The sequence below is a fragment of the Phascolarctos cinereus genome, unplaced genomic scaffold (genome assembly GCF_003287225.1).
Source record: "Phascolarctos cinereus isolate Bilbo 61053 unplaced genomic scaffold, phaCin_HiC Scaffold_5;HRSCAF=322, whole genome shotgun sequence".
Lineage (NCBI taxonomy): Eukaryota > Metazoa > Chordata > Mammalia > Diprotodontia > Phascolarctidae > Phascolarctos > Phascolarctos cinereus.
In genome coordinates, this window is record NW_027555958.1 from 267,222,673 (window position 1) to 267,240,170 (window position 17,498).

The following is a 17,498-nucleotide window of genomic DNA, read 5'->3' on the forward strand; positions in this document are numbered from 1 at the left end:
CTTATCTTTATTTCTCCTCCGCAGATAAGCAGAAGCACAGCGAGACCACCACCCAGATCCAATTGCAAGCTCCAGTTGTGGTCCGGATGACAGGAAAGATAACCTTCAGATTCCAGGGCTGGACGCCTCATAAACATTTCAAAGCCAGTCACAATAAACGTACGCAACTCAGCTTGGCTTGGGCGTCTTCCAGGACAGCTTGGACATTAGGTTTCCCAAACTGGGGGTGGTGGGGATTTAGGAACAGGAGAATGGGAACCTGCATCCCAACTTATTTAGACATAACCCTTTATCACTACCTCGCCCCCACATTCATTCATTCATTCATATATTCATTCATCCATTCATCACTTCTTCAGAGAGCACCTAATCAGTTCAAGAAGCAGGGCAGCGTCAGGAGCCCAGGTCTTCCCCCAGCCCCCTCCCACTCCACCCCCTCCCCCGCATCCTGGCCCCGCCCTGAGGATGTGTGTCCGTCCTGGGGTGTTTGGGAGCTCCTGATTGGAGGACTGGCCGGCAGGAGGCGGGGCCGAACGGCGCCATTGGACGAAGCCAAGACCTCTAAGCTCGCGCCGGGAGTCCAGCCACTCACTGGGGCTGATCTGGGGAACTGTGACAGGCGCCTCCCGGGAGACCCAATGGAGTCGTCGGCAAGGAGTGCAAGGCAGGGAACAACGAGGCGGCGCAGCCCGCACTTACCGGCGGCGGCCGAGAAGAAGGAGGAGCCGCCGGAGACGAAGCAGAAGCCGCAGCCCTCGCCAAAGAGGCTCGGGCGGAGGTGAAGGGCAGCCAGGAGACGGCTCTGGATGGGATGTGGAGAGCCGGGGTGGGGGTTGGGAGGGAGAGGCCGAGAGCGCGCGACGTTTTGACGGAAGGGACATTCGTCTCTTCCTCCTGGCGCGCAGCGCTCGGCTCCCCCCTCCTCTCCTCCAACCTGCGGGTCCCGTGCTTGCACGCCTAGCTAGGCCAGGCCACACTGACCGAGCTTTCCCCTCCCCCCTTTGACAACTTAATGGTCTTGCATTTAAAAAACAAAAACAAAAACAGAAAACCTTTTGAACTAGTGTGACCATAGGGGAGTCAGTCCTAGTTGAATGTCAGTTTCTTCATTCGTCAAGTGAGGGGATGGCTATTGAATCCTATGACTTAGGATCGCCAAAGAGAGCCTAGAGATTCACCAGTCCTCCTTCGTTTGTCAGACGAGAAACCTGGCTCAGAAAAGGTTAATTCATGGTTCTAAGGTCAGAGTTCGTTAGTGGCCGAGCCAGCACGAGAATCCAGGACCCTTTGGCCTCAGATTCGAGGCTCTTAACTGTTATGTGAGGCTGCTGAGTTAGGTTGTTGGTTTCTATTTCTAAATTTTCTGGGACCTAGAAGGGTTCTCTTTTTGACTCTGCCATTTACTTCTTGACTCCCTTGGACAAGTGCCTGCGAGAGGACTCCAGAGTCCTCATCTGTGAAAGGAAGGGGGTGAATTAGTCCCAACGTTCCTTTTATCTCTGACATTTTGTGGCTCAGTTTATCTAGTATGAATGATATCACTCCCAGTTAACTCTTCTTGTCTTCTAGGTCACTGGTCTCAAAAATTAGGACTTGGCCCTGACCCCTGACCTGATCAACCAAATGAGGGTGGGAAATGGGTTGCAAACCACTCTCCCTATAATAGTGATTGCTAGAGTTTGTCTCCAACTCTGATAGCTACCCTGAATCTTCAGCACTCCCTCACTACTCCATCTCTCCATGGTGCAGTCTTTTCCCTTCTGAGCTGGGCATTGGTCCCTTAGGGCATTTATAACCTAACCAGTATGAAATTCCACAGCAGTAACTCTGTATGTGCCTGTGGGAAAATTGATTCCCTTCCCCATCCCCACCCCAACATACTTAATCTCTGTCCAGAGCATCATAGGTATCTTGGAAGATAGGGGAGTTACCTACTTTCCTAGAGCCCCTGTCCCCCTTCCTATTTTGCATAGGACAGAGGGCCTCCTACACAATGAGCAGGCATGGATGGGTTGTGACAGATGTCATTATCCTATGTTTCTACCCCTCTTCCAAACTGCCCGGTAATTGTTGAGGGGTCCAGCATCATTCTAGTCACCCAGGCTCACAAGTGAATTATTAATGTTATTATTGACATCACATTTTCCTTCAGCCTATACATTAATTGATAAGCACTTATTAAATATGCCAACCACTTTGCTAGGCATTAGGGACACAGAAAAAAAAAGAAAGAAAGTGATAAACAAGCCCTGTCCTCAAGGAGCCTACATTCTAATAAGACAGACAAAAAAAGAATCTATCTGAGGGTATTTTAACCTGGGTGTGACAGTGGCTCCAAGTCTTCCCAATCTCTTTCTCTCTCTCAATGCTTCCCTGCTTCCCCTTTTCAGCTTTATTGTCTGTATTTTCTTCCCCCATTACATTGTAAATTACTTAATGGCAGAGCCTGTCTTTTTCCTTTTTCCTGGTACTGTAGCACAGTGCCTTTTGAAGGCAGTGTTTCTACTATGATATAGCCTGGCCTTAGTCATTTGAAGCAAGTCTCCTGGGTTGGCCATTGTAGAGGACATGATATCTAATGATCAGAGGAAGGGTAGAATCACCCAAAAGTCTCATAATCAGTCAACAGGTATTTGACTCAGATTGCCAGTATACTGAAACGTGTTATGTAATGTGAGCAATTGTACAAAATCCGGGAAGATAGGTTGAATTTCTTTGCAGGATGTTTGTGGACTAGAAAATTCAAGGAGAAAGATTTCTTCTATCTTTATCCTAGTCTATTTTGTACTAATAGCTTCTTGGTGTTTTTTCCTTTGTTAAAGTGTGGAAGACAGCCAGAATCCAGTCTTTCGAGAGGTGATCAATTTTAAGCCAATTCCCTTTCCAGGTGAGAAAGCCTGAAGCTGTGTACATTGTTTGACTTTTGTAGGCCTTATGGCAAGGATTCTTAACCTGTGATCCATTAACTTGCTTTTTAAATATTTTGATAAGTGTATTTTACTATAACTGATTTCCTTTGTAATTCTACATATTTTATATTATGCATTTAAAAACATTCTGAGAAGGGGTCCTTCGGTTCATTAGACTGCATAAAGGGTCCCTGACACACAAAAAAGATTAAGAACTCCTGCCTTAATGGCTTCCTCTCAAGATTTCATCTGTTTAAGTTCTTTTTTGATTTCAAAGTTACAACATTTCAGTGACTTTACTCAATGTTTCTCTCATCTGTCCAGTTAGAAACTATGACAAGATCACCACTGAACCTGTCAGCTTTTACTTTTCTTCACTGGAGGAGCTTCTGGCATGGACACCAGTTAGTGAGGATGCCTTTAACATTGCTATGATACCCCTAGCAGATCGCCAACCCTCACTTCAAAGCCAGAGGCCTCGGACTCTGGTGTGCCATGACATGATGGGCGGTTACTTAAATGACAGGTGAGTTAATTTTCCCACTTCACCCAATAAAACAGTTAAATTGAGAAACTAATGAGGTATAGTTAATAAAGTGCTGAATTAGGAGTCAGAAGAAATGGGTTCTAGGTCTGCCTCTGCAACTAACTAGTTTTGGGATATTGGGTAAGTTAGGCTATTCTCTGTTGATTCTATAATCTTATAGCTTTCTTTCTCTCTTGATTCATTTAATTAACCATCCTTCCATAACTTCACAATCTTTCCTGAGTTTCCTAGCTTTTATTGACTGGTACAAGATTTGTTATAGAATATAGGGAGACTTTACCTGAATGAATTTTGGAATTTCCCACTTTTTTCTCTGTTGTCTATTATTGTCTGTCTATTGTCATTATTACAAATTTGAAAGATATCTTCCACTAATGAAAAGCAGTGTGGTACAGTGAAGGTGTACTGGATTTGGAGTCAGAAGAATGGAATTCAACTTATGACTTTGGCATGCACTGTATGACCTTGGACAAATCACACAAGCTCTTTGGCTGTGTCTTTGTTTCTTCATCTGTAAATGAAGGGGTTGGACTAGATGGTATTGAAGGTCTTTTCCAGTTCTAAGCCTCGGATCATGTAATCTTGCATGTCAAACCCAAAAAGAAAAATGCTTCCTGGGGAATTATTTTGGCAGTAGGAATGAATCATAATGGTCATGGATGAATTCAGTTATTCAACAAACATCTTTTTAAAATTGTCTTTTTAATTAAGTTAATCATCTATAAACATATTTCAGTATGCAAAGATGAACAAAAAACCTATTATGCATAGTTTTCAAAAATGTGTATTGTTAAATTTTACAAGGAAGCAACAAAATTGCTCTGTTTGAGTTCCTTTTTGACTTTTCTTTTGTGTATTTTATATTTTGTTGATGCTTTTTTCTCTTTTTTTTGGCATCACTGTCATTTCCAACCAACTCACCCTACCCTATAACAAAATATTATAGTCATGCAAAACAAATCAAGGCTTTGCCTTTGTCTAAAAATCTGTGTCTTATTCTATAACTGTAGTTCATTTTTTCTGCCAAGAGACATACTTTATCAATAGTCTTCTGAAATCATGATCAGTCACTGCATTGAACAAAGTTCTAAAGTTTTTCACTTTTTTTTTTACATTATTGTGGTCACAGTATAAATTGTTCTCCTGGTTCTGCTTACTTTATTCTTCATTTTATATGAGTCTCCCAGGTTACTCTGAATCTGTCATTTATCATAATACTACATTAGATTCATAGACCCCAAAATGATGGGCACCTACTTTGTTTTCAATTCTTTGCTACAACAAAAAGTATTTTTATTCAATGTTTCTCTCATCTGTCCAGTTAGAAACTATAGTCCTTTCTATTTTCCTTTGATTTCTTTGCGGTGTGTGCCTAGTAGTATTATTGCTGGGTCAAAGAGTAAAGTGGTTTTTGAGTATTGTTCCAAATTGCTTTCTAGAATGATTGGACTAATTAACAGCTCCACTAAAGGTGTGCTAGTGTATCTGCCTTCTCAGAGCTTTTATAGCAATTGTCATTTTCTTCTTTTGTTATCATTGCCAGTATGTGAAAGCTCTGAGTTGCTTTAGTTTGTTTTTCTCATATCATCAGTGATTTGGAGCATTTTTTGTATGGTTGCTAGTTGCTTGCATTTCTTTTTTTGAAAACTCACATTTGACCACTTGTGTTTTGGGGAATGGCTCTTGTTCTTATATAGAGAATAGGTACTGAACCTGTGATTTCACTGCAATAGGAAATACCCTGCTGAGGAAACTGCCTTGGCACCTTTTCTACTATTTATCGTCTTAGAGAGTTGCCTATGAAACTGAGAAGTTAAGTGACTGGCCCAGGGTCACATAATCAGACACAGAACTGTTCTTATGTATTTGAAGTTTCTATATACCTTAACCTATATCAGAGAAATCTGCTGTAAAGGTTTCCCTTCAAATTCTAACTGCATTGATTTTGTTTGAGCAAAAGCTGTTAAATTTTAATCAAAATTATTAATTTTACCTGTTTGTGATCACAACTATTTTTTATTTAGCAATGAAATCTTTCCCTGTCCTTAGTAGCTTTAGTTTTGTCTTTTTATCCAACTATGCCTAGAACATAGTTGGCACATAATAAATGCTTGTTGAATTGAATTGAGTTTCACATTTTGTGTCCTGTGATTTGACTTCATCCTATTCCTTTACCTAGGTTTATTCAAGGCTGTATGACAGAGTCTCCCTACATCTTCTACCACTGGCAATTCATAGACATCTTTGTGTACTTCAGCCATCACACAGTCACCATCCCTCCAGTGGTCTGGACCAACGTTGCCCATAAGCATGGGGTCTCTGTGCTAGGTAAGCATGATGGTAGACTGAATTAGGTTTCGTTTATTAAAGAGAGTGTACATAGTAGCAGGTCAGAGGGATGTGGGAACAAGAAAACATTGAGCCAGTTGTTGTGGACTGGTATTGTGTATAAATAAGTTGGTTCACAGAGCTAGAAGGGCTCTTAAAGTCCAGCTCTTTCATTTCACAGATTAGGAAACAGGTGCAGAGTTTAAATGACCTGCCCCAGGGTCATACAGGAAGGATGTATGCTGATCCAAGATTGGAACACAGATGTTCTTTCCACACTGCCTTCTTAGCTGTGATGTAGTAGACAGAACATTGCCTTTGAAGTTAGAAACCTAGTTTTGAAGTTCCCCTAACTCTCTATCATTATTGTCTCTGGGTCCTTAGGCAAGTCCCTTAACCTATGTGTGCCTCAGTTTTTTTTTTTTGATGCTTTGGAATCTTCTTTTATTTTATTTTATTTTTTTAATTTTTTTTTTCCATATGCTTTTGAGTTGAAAATTTTTTCTCCCTTTTTCTCCCCCCCACTCTCCCCAAGACGGCGCACAATCTGACATAGGCTTTACATTTACATACCCATTAAACATATTTTCACATTAGTGAAGTTGTAAGTAAAAATTAAAACCAATAGGAGGAACCATCAGAAAGATGAAACAAAACTCAACTTAAGGTAAAAATAAGTGAGAGCGATTTGACTTCCATAGTTCTTTCTTTGGATGTGGACAGCATTTTCCATCCCGAGGCCTCTGGAGATGTCTTAGATCCTCGTAATGCTGAGAAGGGTTCAGTTTAACATTCTTAGTCATTGCATAACGTGGCTGCTATTGTATACGAAGTCCTCTGGGTTCTTGTGCCTCAGTTTCTTCATCTGCTAAGTGGATATACTAATACCAACACAACAAGATTGCTGTGAAGATTGAATGAGATCATATAAATAAAGTGTTTTGCAAAACCATAAAATTTTACGTAAATATGAGCTAGTATTACCACTAGAGGAAGTGACATGGCATACAGGGAAGAGCATTGGCCTTGAAATCAGATTCTGCCTCCAACATTTCTTTAGCTATATGGCCATGGGCAATACTTTACCTTTACCTTTTTGAGCCTTAGTTTCCTTACCTGTAAAATGGTTACAGTAATAATTGTAGGAACCTCACAAGGCTGTTACAGGGATCAAATGAGAAAACATATCTAAAGTATTTTTTACAAACTTTAATCAATCAAGCATTTATTAAACATTGTAAGACACTATTCTAGGCACTGGAAATATGGACATAGAAACAGAACAGTAGCCCTTTTCCTCAAGAAGGTTTCATTCTGTTGGGGAAGGGAAGGGAAGACAGCACATGAAGGGGACCTGGAAAGGTGAGGGCAGAGATGGTATATGTGGTGGCAACATGGTGTAGACATAGCCTAGAAGTAGAAGGGGGGTCTGGCTCTGGGTAAGACAAAGTGAAAGCTCATTTGTAAGAGACCAGTGCCCCAAGGGCAGGGTATAAGATTTGGTTCAGGGGAAATGAGGGAGATGGGGAGAATGGCTAGCTTGGCTCATATGAGTAGCCTTATGTCCATCCTGAGACAAGAGTTTGCTCAATATGGAGCCCACATAAATAAAAACAAAATTTGTATAAAGTAAAAACAAGCTAATTTTGGGTTTGGGGGAGACATTAACATCCAATGGGATCAAGAAGGGTCTCATGTAGGAAGTTGTACATAAGCTTAGGTTTGAAGGAAGCAGGAGAGTTAGAGATGATGAAGTAGTTCATGCCAGGTGTGTGTGGAGACACTAGGATGGGAAATAGAGTGTGTGTGAGCCACAGATAAATCTGGATGGACCATAGAGGACAGTAATAGGTAGGAAAATATAAACGTTTGCCATCATTACCTAGCCAGAAGTCATTAGCAGACTCATTGGTGGCCTTTTGATTTACTTCTGAAGTCGCAGCTCTGGTGTCTCCATTCAAGTTGTACCCACTCCAGCTAAGCAAGTTATCTTCTCATCTGCACATCATCAGAGAGCCTAACCTTTCTGTCCTGTCTTCTAGGGACCTTGATCACAGAGTGGACAGAAGGTGGGAGGCTCTGTGAGAAATTTTTGTCTGGAGACCCGTCCTCTTACCAGAAGGTGGCGGATCAGCTAGTCCGCATTGCACAGTTTTTTCGCTTTGATGGCTGGCTGATCAACATTGAGAACTCACTGAGCGTGAGTGTGGTCCTCTCTCCCCAGCCACCCTTCCACCCTACTCTAGTTTATTTCTCCCCTCAGGGTTTTACCATTGACCTCTGTCTCTTAACCTCTTCCCCTCCCCTGACTCTCTTCACCATTCTTCGTGATGGAATACTGTAGCATCTCATAGAGCCCACTGCAGATTCTCCTCCTTCTCAGACAGAGCCACCTCAGCCCTAGGATGCTTTCTCTGATGGAAGAGAATGGTGTACTTTCCTTATGTATCTCCAGGGACCTTACCTGGCTGAGCTCTTATTGTGACTCTAGGTCTGAGTTATGATGGGACACTTGTTTCTCTACCTCTGTCATGCTTGGATTGGATTGGGGGCCTCTTCTCCTCTTTTATTGGATTAGGTAATACCCTTGTTTGTTATCCCTCTTCATCCCTTCTTTAGGAGAGTTAAGTGTCAACCCCATACTCTGAGTAGGCATATTGTGGGCTCCAGACATTAGTAGCTTTTTGCTTTTCTGTAGTATGTGTTTCTGCCTTGTATTGCCCACAGTTTTGTGTGTTCTTTTCTACCAAACAGACAGAAAGATAGACATATAGATAGACAGAGCATTTATTATAGAGCACTTACTATGTGCTACATCATGCTGAATGCTGAGGAAACAAAATCAAGTTAGCAAGACAGTCCTTGCTCTCAAGGAGCTTATGTTCTAATGAGAAAGAAAGGGCAAAAAGGGGAGCTGGAAAAGTGCAGAGAAAGGAGATATGTGTGGTGGTGACATAGTGACATGGCTCTGATGTAACAGGGGGCCGTGGGTACAGGCAAGACAAGTCACCTGTCAGTGACCAGTGCCCCAACGGTAGAGTATAAAATTTGGTGGTGGTTAGGAATAGGGGTAGGGGAGATGGGGGAGAAGAGATGATGGCCAGAGTGTAGGTAGCTTAGCTCATACCAGTGGTTTTCTTCCTGTCCTGAGAGAAGAGTTTGCTTACCTAGAGCCCTTTCTAAACTGCACTCAACTCAGACAATGTCAAATCTTCTTTCTCCCCCTTCTCACAGGCGACTGCAGTGGGGAACACTCCTTTTTTCTTGCGATACCTGACTGAACAGTTACACCAACATGTATCAGGTGGATTGGTGATTTGGTATGATAGTGTAACAAAGGATGGACAGCTGAACTGGCAAAATGAATTGAATGAAAGAAATAGGTGAGCTGATTTAACAATGGCAACTTAGTCTCTGTTTTCCTTGTCTCCTGAATGTAGGCAGAAGAGTGAAAAGAGATTGGAATAGATTGCTGTCTCAGCCCAATAAGGATGTCTAATGTTATGGAACAAAGTTAGTTGTCAGATTAACTGAGCAGCTCTGAGAAGGATCTGGTCTTCATCCTTGCCTTTCCAGGCCTAATTAGCTGACATTCAGGCTTCCCACCCAAAAGAATTCTATCTACCTTTGGGGGAAGTGACACATTTCTTAATTTGCCTTACTCTTAAATATAACTACTTGCATAAGCCAATTATATAATGTGTTGTGGTTGGTTGTAAAGAATATTAATACTTTTCATTCCTGTGGGGAGCATGAACTACTTAAAAAAGAAAACAAACGAAAAACTTTGGGCCATTTGCCTATGAGTGAGTGACTGTGTGTGTGTGTTGAAACTCAGCAGTGGCTGTGACCTGTGAGAGGTTTGAATTTGTGGCCGCTTTAGGTGAGAAGGCACAGTCTGATTAGATTCATCATCATCAAAAGGTCAAAATTGCTTGTGGCCTTGCACTTAGAATTGTATGGAGAGTGATTTGCAGACACAGTTCCTGCCCTTCAGGAGCTTATAATCTGTAAGATACTATTATTTTGGCTGCAAAGGCAAGGTGGGTTCTCAGGGAGCCTGTCTCTGGTCCCCACTTCAGGAAGAAAGGGAGCCCTTGTGAACAAGAGGGCTCAGGAAAGGCTGAGAGAGAATGGCTGGCTGGTCCGATCCTTCCCCAATTTTGTGTCTCTTACTGCTTCCCAGGGTATTCTTTGACTCCTGTGATGGCATCTTTACCAATTACAACTGGAAGGAGGAACACTTGGAACGTATGGCACCCTTTGAAGTGAGAAAGGCAGATGTGTATGTAGGAGTGGACATATTTGCCCGGGGAAATGTCGTGGGAGGTGGATTTGACACAAACAAGGTGAGTAGACTGGGGAAGCGGAGGAGGCTTAGTCACCATTTGAGGTGGTAATGGGTCTCTAAGGGCTCTTTCAAATTGGTTGTCTTTCTCACCTTTCCCTTCATCTTGAAGGAGGAAAGTGCCTGTTATTCTTCTTAGGATAGAGAAATTGAGACTTGGAGACCATTGACCTATGGGCTACCCAGCATAGGGGTGACAGGGCTCACCCCATCCCTGGACAGCTGGGAGTCTATATTCCAGACACAGACTTTAGGCACATCCCTTTTCTTCTCTGAGAAAAGGAAGACTGGTGGGGAAGCTGGGGAAAGGAGTAGGGATAGACTAAACAATCTCTAAAGCCTCTTTCAGTTCTATTCTATGACTCTATGAATCCTGACTGTGAAGTCATTAGAAGTAGTGCTAGACATAGTGCTGGATTTGGAGTCGGAAGTCTCAGGTTCAAATCCTGCCTCTGCCCCTTATTATTGCTTCCATGACATTAAGAAAGTCACTTAACCATTTTGAGTCTTAGTTTCCTCATCTGTAAAATGAGGGAGCTGGATTAAATGAGGTCTCTTCTAGCTCTGAATCTATGATCCTATGATAAATTCTTGTGCAGGTCTAGTAGCCTGGACCACCAGTCCTGTAGCTATTCTGACTAGTTCTCTCCTTTTTGTACTTTTTTGGGACAGCAGAGCAGACTTGGGGAATGCTAAAAGTATTTTTATGTTTTTTTAATTCCTTGGTCAGTTTAGGTGATGACATGGAGTATTTGGTTTTGGGAAATGATAGGCTGCTTATGAGTTTCTAGCAGTACAACTTATGGCAGCAAAAAAGAAAAGGGAGGTTGGGAGCTGATGTACCTCACAAGAGAAAAATAAACAATCTGTCTCTTGAGCTGTCAATCCTGTCCCTTTTCTTTTTTCTGTAAGGAGGTCATCAGTCATTAATTAAACTTTAAATGAATAAATAATGCCATCACAGAACAGTCTTCTTATGCCCAGTTATTCTGATAATGTAATGAGTTTTGAGTTTCCTGCATTACTGTACACTTTAGACATTCCTTCTGGCTTTCTTCCACCCTACAGTGCCCCCTTACGGCCAATCTGTGAAACTACAGAGTGCTCAGATAGGATTCTGCATGAATCTCAGCAAGAGATGGTCATTTAACCAACAAGCTTTATGAGTTCTGTCTGTGTGCCAGGCAGTGTGCTGGGTGTGAAAGATACAAAGATAAAAGTAGAATAGTACCTGCTCTCAAGGAGCTACAAAAACCTAGGAGCTTATCAGAATAGTGTGTGAAAATTTCATAACAGGCTGATGGAAAATAGGGGACTATATTGTGCATGTTTGGTGAGGAATTAGAGACCCATTGCTTCTTACTCAGATGCTGAGAGAATCCTGATCTGTAGCCTTAGCCTCAGAAAAAGTAGTGGATGAACTATTTTTACTTTTATATGACCAGTCTTTCTCTCTGCCTTCTGTCTTTTTGTAGTCACTAGAGCTGATCCGGAAGCATGGGTTCTCAGCTGCGCTCTTTGCTCCTGGCTGGGTGTATGAGTGCTTGGATAATAAGGATTTCTTCCAGAACCAGGATAGGTGAGCTTTCAGTCCCACTTGGGGCATCTAGTGGTAGATCAGTGGGTCAGAGAAGGGGACCGCAGATTATTTTTTTCTGGGCAAATCAAACAGCTTGGCTGCCCCCAGGTAGGAATGTCCTAGAAAGAGATGGAAAAGCAGTGAGGGATGGATGATGGGTCAGGGACTGAGGAGCCACTTTCCCTCAGACTGGCATTTCTGGTGCATGAAGCTACTAGGTGGTTGAGGAAGCATGAAGTTATATTTTGCTATCACAAAGAGTGTTATAAATGTTTTGTTTATATATATACATATATGTGTGTATGTACATACACACATATAAAAATGTAAGCATATATGTATATATAAAACACACATATGAATATAAGTATATATATATATATATATAAAACCTTTGTTTATGTCATTGATTCCTCAGGCATATTCCTGTTTGTGAGATTACTGAGCCAAATGCTTTGAACAACTTAGTGACTTTTCTTGAATAATTCCAAATTGTTTTCCAGAATGATTGGTCCAAATCACAGCTCTGCCAGCAGTGTATTAGTGTGTCTGTTGGCCCATAGTCCCTCTAATTCAACTATTTCTGTTTTTTAAAATTTTTGTCATGAGGTGAAACCTCATAAACTGTAAACATACTACAATTTAGTGTGAATTGTTCAGGATTAATGATTTGGAAAAACCTTACATGTGATTATGGACAATTTGCATTTCTTCTTTTGAAAACCATTTTTCTTCTTGGGGTACTTATATATTGAACAGTGGCTCTTGGTCTTTTATGTGTGTCAGTTTCTTATATAGCTTGGATACCAGACTTTTATCAAAGATATTTCAAGGCAAGTATAAGTTTGTCTTGGATGGGGTCTGGGAAAACTGTAAGATAGAATGGTTGAGATTGAGGGATATACTGAGTCTCCTCTTCATTACATTTCTTGAGTTCTTCCTGCACCCACATGTTTCCATGTAGGTTTTGGAGTTTGTTGGAGCAATATCTGCCCACTCACAGCATTTGTTCCCTGCCCTTTGTCACCTCATTCTGTCTGGGCTTGGGAACACGGAGATTCTCCTATGGACAGGTGTGTGGAGTATTTGTGATTCTCTTGTTCTCTTGAAGTCATGCTGGGTTGAGGGTAGAACAAGAGTTTCCTGTTTGTACTGAATTTTAAAAAAATTGGTGCTTTTTGTCTTTACATAACAGTAATTTCCAGATATGCCCCTTCCTGCCTTGTACTCCAGCCAATGAGCCTTCACTTGTATTACTTACAACTTGTTTTACATTTTTGCAAGGGGAAGCATTCTCCCTTTTGTCTTCTGATTTCCATAAATTTGTGAGAAATGGAGGGGAGGTTTGTTTTGTATGACTAGGATTTGTGATCTGAAGAGAACTGATATCCAACTTTGATCCCTGTCCATTCCTGCTGTCCACTTTGTCCTGCATAACATCACAGAATACTCTCCTTGCCTCTGGTTTTTCCTTTTAGGAGGAGACAGTAGGACCCTGGTACCACCTGAGTGCTCAGGAAATCCAGCCTATCTTTGGAACCCATAAATTAGAAAGTGAGTCTGGTTGGGTGAGGATTCACAGCTGCTTGATGGATGCCTGGAATGGAGGAAGCTCCCTGCTTGTGCATGGGATGATTCCTTCCAACACTGGGAAGGTAGCTGTGAGGTAGGTGAATGATCGGGGATTAAGGACTTTCAGTGTCTCTTTTGACTCTGTGCTGGCTGCTTAGCTGGCTCACCTGGTAGGGCAAAGTGCTAGAGGGCCAGGGCAGATAAAGGTTTTTGGCTTATGTTGTGCCTTAGTTGGAGGAAGCTCTGGTTTTCCTTGTGACTTTCCAAAGTCATGGTTGTAACTAGAACTAGTATAGTAGCCATCATTAGCCAAACAGCTAAATTGTGGAAGGGAAAGGTAAAGATCCTAGGGTTTACAGTGTTTAGGTATCTTTGTGGCTCAAGTGACTTGAGCCTAGTATCTTAGTAGAGTTTCTCCAAGGCCTCTCATTGTCTTAATTTTTTTCCTGTAGGCTTTTTTCTCTGCAGGTCCTAGCACCACCAAAAATTTATCTGTCACTAATATACAAACTGGAAGGGCACACAGATATCACCGTTGCATTGGAACTTTCCACCCTGGATGTTAGAAGATGTAACATTGGAGGCATCTCGTCTGTACATGGTAAGAAACCAGGACAGGTCTCCCTCTTGCCTTCACTAAACTTCTTTCTTCTGATGTCTTTTCTTCCCTCTGGGCTTTTTACTCTGGCTTCTGTGGTCATCTCTGGAAGCAAAGGTCTGAAAGGACTTGGATGACCAGCAGGGTGGAAAGAGTGTTGGCAGGGGACTCACAGCGGCCCTGGCAGTGGGTATTAAGGTCTCAGCTAAATTGTCTATACCTTCTTCCTTCCTTCAGGCAGTAGCAGAGTTCTTAGTGGACTCTACAGGTAGGGAAAACATGTCCCAGAATGATCATATCAGAAGTAGACTAGAGGAAGAATTCACTTCTACTTTCCTTTTTAGATTAATCCCAACAGTCCAGGGCTTTATTCATCTTTGAGCTCAAAAAGCTGTACCTCCCACTGGGTGTGTCATTGGGAGTGAACAGATAAAGTGGCATGGAGTAGATGAGAAGGTGGGGAGCCCTACCACTGAGTGATTTTCTTATTCAAAGTTCCGTTTTACTGAAGGGAGATGAGATGCCTCCAATGTGACAGCTTCTTCAAGAATGTTTTGGCTTCCTGGCTGTTTTCTTCCTGGTTCCTGGTTCTTTTCTTCTTGGCATTTTTGATTTGGGAATTTGGCTGGGAAAATAGAACTGAGCCTCATATTTTCCCTGATTTGTCTCCCTAGCAGGGCCAACCACTAGGCACACTCCCCGACCTCTCCAGATGCCCCCAGCCAAGCTGCTCAAGTGGGTTGGTAGATGCAGCCAGCAGTTCGACGGAGGCTGGATCCATCGGTGAGTCCCCCTTCCCCAAAGGTGTGTTGCACTGTGCAAGGGGCTGGCCTACCATGAAGATGGGCTAGAGGTGAGTGGGTATAAGGATTTCCAAGCTGAGAATTCCCAGGACTGGAGGGTGGTGGGGAAACTCCTAGGCTTAGTCATTCTTGCCTATTGGAACAGCCCTGTCCGGCAGGTTTCTAGTCTGCTGCAGGGAATAGGTCCTAGTGCATTACATGTGTAATTAACTTATCTCTGGAGTCCTAGGCCCTGGATCAGGGCCTTTGTCATTTTGCTTCTAAACCCCCTTCTTCCATGCCTACTGTAGGACTGGGTCATGGTAAGCAGTTAGCAGTATAAGCAATTGAGCTGAAGTTTAGTCACTGAATGAAGTAGTAGGGGATTCTACTCAGCATAGAAGCCCTTCCTTCTTCCTTTGCCTTCATAGCTTGTCTCTGCCCTCTCTACAGCTGCTATGAAGTTAATCTTCAGAACTGCTTTTTGCAAGACATCTTTGTTAATTTCACACGCCCCTTGGGAAGCCAGAACGATGAAAACTTTACTTGTCGCCTTGGGGAAATCCAGGTGAGGAGTCCTAAGTGTAAAGATTCCTGCCCTAAGACTTGTAGAAAGGAAGCTTGGAGTCCCGGGGGCTCAACCTGTTAAGGGCTTATGCTGAACTTGTAAGGAAAAGGCATGAATATTGCTATAAAACGGGGAACAAACTACAAAGCTTGCTAGTAATATCTCTTGTCTCAGAGAGAGGGGTGCCCAACTTGTAAATAGCCCAGGGCTCTTCTTTCCCATCTTGGGACACTAGGGGGATATTCTGAACCTTCTTTCTCTTGGCAGGTAGTGGATGCAAACAGCCTAATGACACCCTTGTCCCAGGTCCGGGACCTAACTGCCTCCCACACCTGCTGGCAGCGTATCCACTCAGAGGTACACAGGTTCAAAATAAAGCTTCTTCTCAGCTGCACTCTCCACTGGTCCTACCTGTTACCTCAAGCCTGTGGCTTCCGGATCTACCATCGGGGAGGGAGCTATTCACGTAGAAAGGAGCTGCTGGACTCAGAAGAACCCACGTTCTTGGGTCTAGCCCATAGCAATATGTACCGTGTGGTGAACCTGGAAGTAGAAGAAGCCCCAGCTGGCCATGACTGCTTTGTGGAGTTCTTGGTACAACCTATTCCCAAGGAAGGATTCTTGGTTCCTCAGGTAGAGTGGGGCAGATTGACTCTGCTGTACTCAAAACCCAGTAAGCATTAAAGCAGAACTTTCTCATTGACTCCAGATTTCTTTCCTCATTGTGGTGGAGGGAGGCTTGTTTTAAGGATGTAAGTTTGGAGGTATTGAGGCAAAGAGCACTGGGGGACCTTGGGCATGGGTGTGGGCAGGAAGCTATTGGAGGCCCAAGTAGGCCTTGGTACCTGAATTGGAACTGAAGCATATGTAACTGCTTCTGGTTTGTTTGTTTTTTCAACCAATTCCTTGAGGTTGAAAATTTTTTCTCTGGCACAATCTGAAGACTCAATCCTAATCATTCTCTTTATGCTGAAAAGTTTCAAAGTAATTGTTACAGGAATTAGAAAAACTTAGTTAAGGGAGAATAGAGAGGAAGATGAAGGCTATAACCTTACATTGAAGGTGGTAACCATTTTTCTTCACTATGGTCTGAATAACTGAGGAAATGAGTTTAAATCACAGCTGTAGGATTTTAGGTAAGAGAGGCATGAAGTCTAACATGAGATGCTACAACTGTACTTTCACTGTGGGGTGAATGCTGTGGGCCGGGTAATTTATGAAGGCCCCACACCAAGGCAAGTCTTGGCTTCACTGTAGAAACTTGGTCAGTGCCCATTGTTTCTCTAGGTCTAGTAGTGGGGGGAGGAAGCAGTTTTCCCCAATCTGAGTCAAGGATTATCTAAGGCTGGCCTAACAGAGATACTGCCCTAGATCTCTTCCAGCCTTGTGACTTGGTCAAGACTTTTATAGCATAAAAGTCTTCTCTGTAGAAGGACTTTAAGGACTCCAAAGAATTTTTTAAAAACATATTTCCTTTCCTATGATTGGACTTGGCCTGAAGTTTTCTGCCTCCCTGGGCTGCACCTCTGCTCTTACTAGAGGCTCTTAGGTTCAAGGAGGTGAGAGGCCTGGCTGATCATAAACCCTTTCTACTCTGTAGGATAGTAACTTGTCTCTGTCCGTCTTCTAGCCTGTCATTCAGCAGAAACACCTAAGATAGGTCCATTTGACTACATCTTTTTCTACAGCCTTTTCCCCTTTGAAAGTTTATATATGCTGTTCTTCTCATCTCTCACCTCCTTGCCCTTTGTTTTTCATTTTGGTCTTTTGTCTTGGATGAATTAGTTTTATGGCCAGGTGTCCTGAGGAGCACCCAACACATTTGTTGGTGGCACTTTTCCAACTTGTCACCAGATGATGTACCTAGTGGCCTCTTCTGGGATACTTTGAGCAAGAAATCAATATTTAGCTTTTGTGATATCAGAAAAGATTGCTAGCTCTTTTTGTGGTGGCAAAGAATTGGAAATTGGGACGATGCCCATCCATTGGGGAATGGCTGAGCAAGTTGTGGTATATGAATGTAATGGAATACTATTGTGCTATAAGAAATGATGAACAGGCTGACTTCAGGAAGGCCTGGAAGGACTTATATGGTCTGATGCTGAGTGAAGTGAGCAGAACCAAGAGGACTTTGTACACAATAACAGCCATGTTATGCAATGACTAAGATTGTTAAACTGAACCTTTCTCAGCATTATGAGGATCCAAGACATTTCCAGAGGTCTCAGGATGGATAATGCTGTCCACATCCAAAGAAAGAACTATGG

The 17,498-nt window shown here is 42.6% G+C and overlaps 1 protein-coding gene across 2 annotated transcripts; it reads left to right on the forward strand.

The window, feature by feature from the left end:
• The first annotated feature begins 540 nt into the window (after nt 1-540).
• Nucleotides 541-15,934, forward strand: ENGASE (endo-beta-N-acetylglucosaminidase). 2 transcript variants are annotated; one of them, XM_021000934.2, is made up of 14 exons: nt 541-778; nt 2,823-2,887; nt 3,234-3,435; nt 5,636-5,784; nt 7,827-7,984; nt 9,019-9,167; nt 9,971-10,133; nt 11,608-11,711; nt 12,676-12,784; nt 13,190-13,377; nt 13,736-13,884; nt 14,559-14,664; nt 15,117-15,231; nt 15,499-15,934. In XM_021000934.2, exons 1-14 carry the CDS (start codon nt 639-641, stop codon nt 15,913-15,915), a joined length of 2,214 nt encoding a protein of 737 aa, XP_020856593.1. In that variant the 5' UTR covers nt 541-638; the 3' UTR covers nt 15,916-15,934. The 2 variants fall into 2 exon arrangements, with proteins under 2 accessions (XP_020856593.1, XP_020856592.1); XM_021000933.2 differs by having other exon boundaries at nt 554-778; nt 14,556-14,664.
• The last annotated feature ends 1,564 nt before the right edge of the window (nt 15,935-17,498 follow it).

Coding starts and splice junctions, on each gene's coding strand:
- ENGASE (XM_021000933.2), top strand. CDS start 639: ATGGAGTCGTCGGCAAGGAGTGCAAGGCAGGGAACAACGAGGCGGCGC. Junction 3,436..5,635: donor GGCGGTTACTTAAATGACAG/GTGAGTTAATTT, acceptor TCCTTTACCTAG/GTTTATTCAAGGCTGTATGA. Junction 12,785..13,189: donor GGAGATTCTCCTATGGACAG/GTGTGTGGAGTA, acceptor TTTTCCTTTTAG/GAGGAGACAGTAGGACCCTG.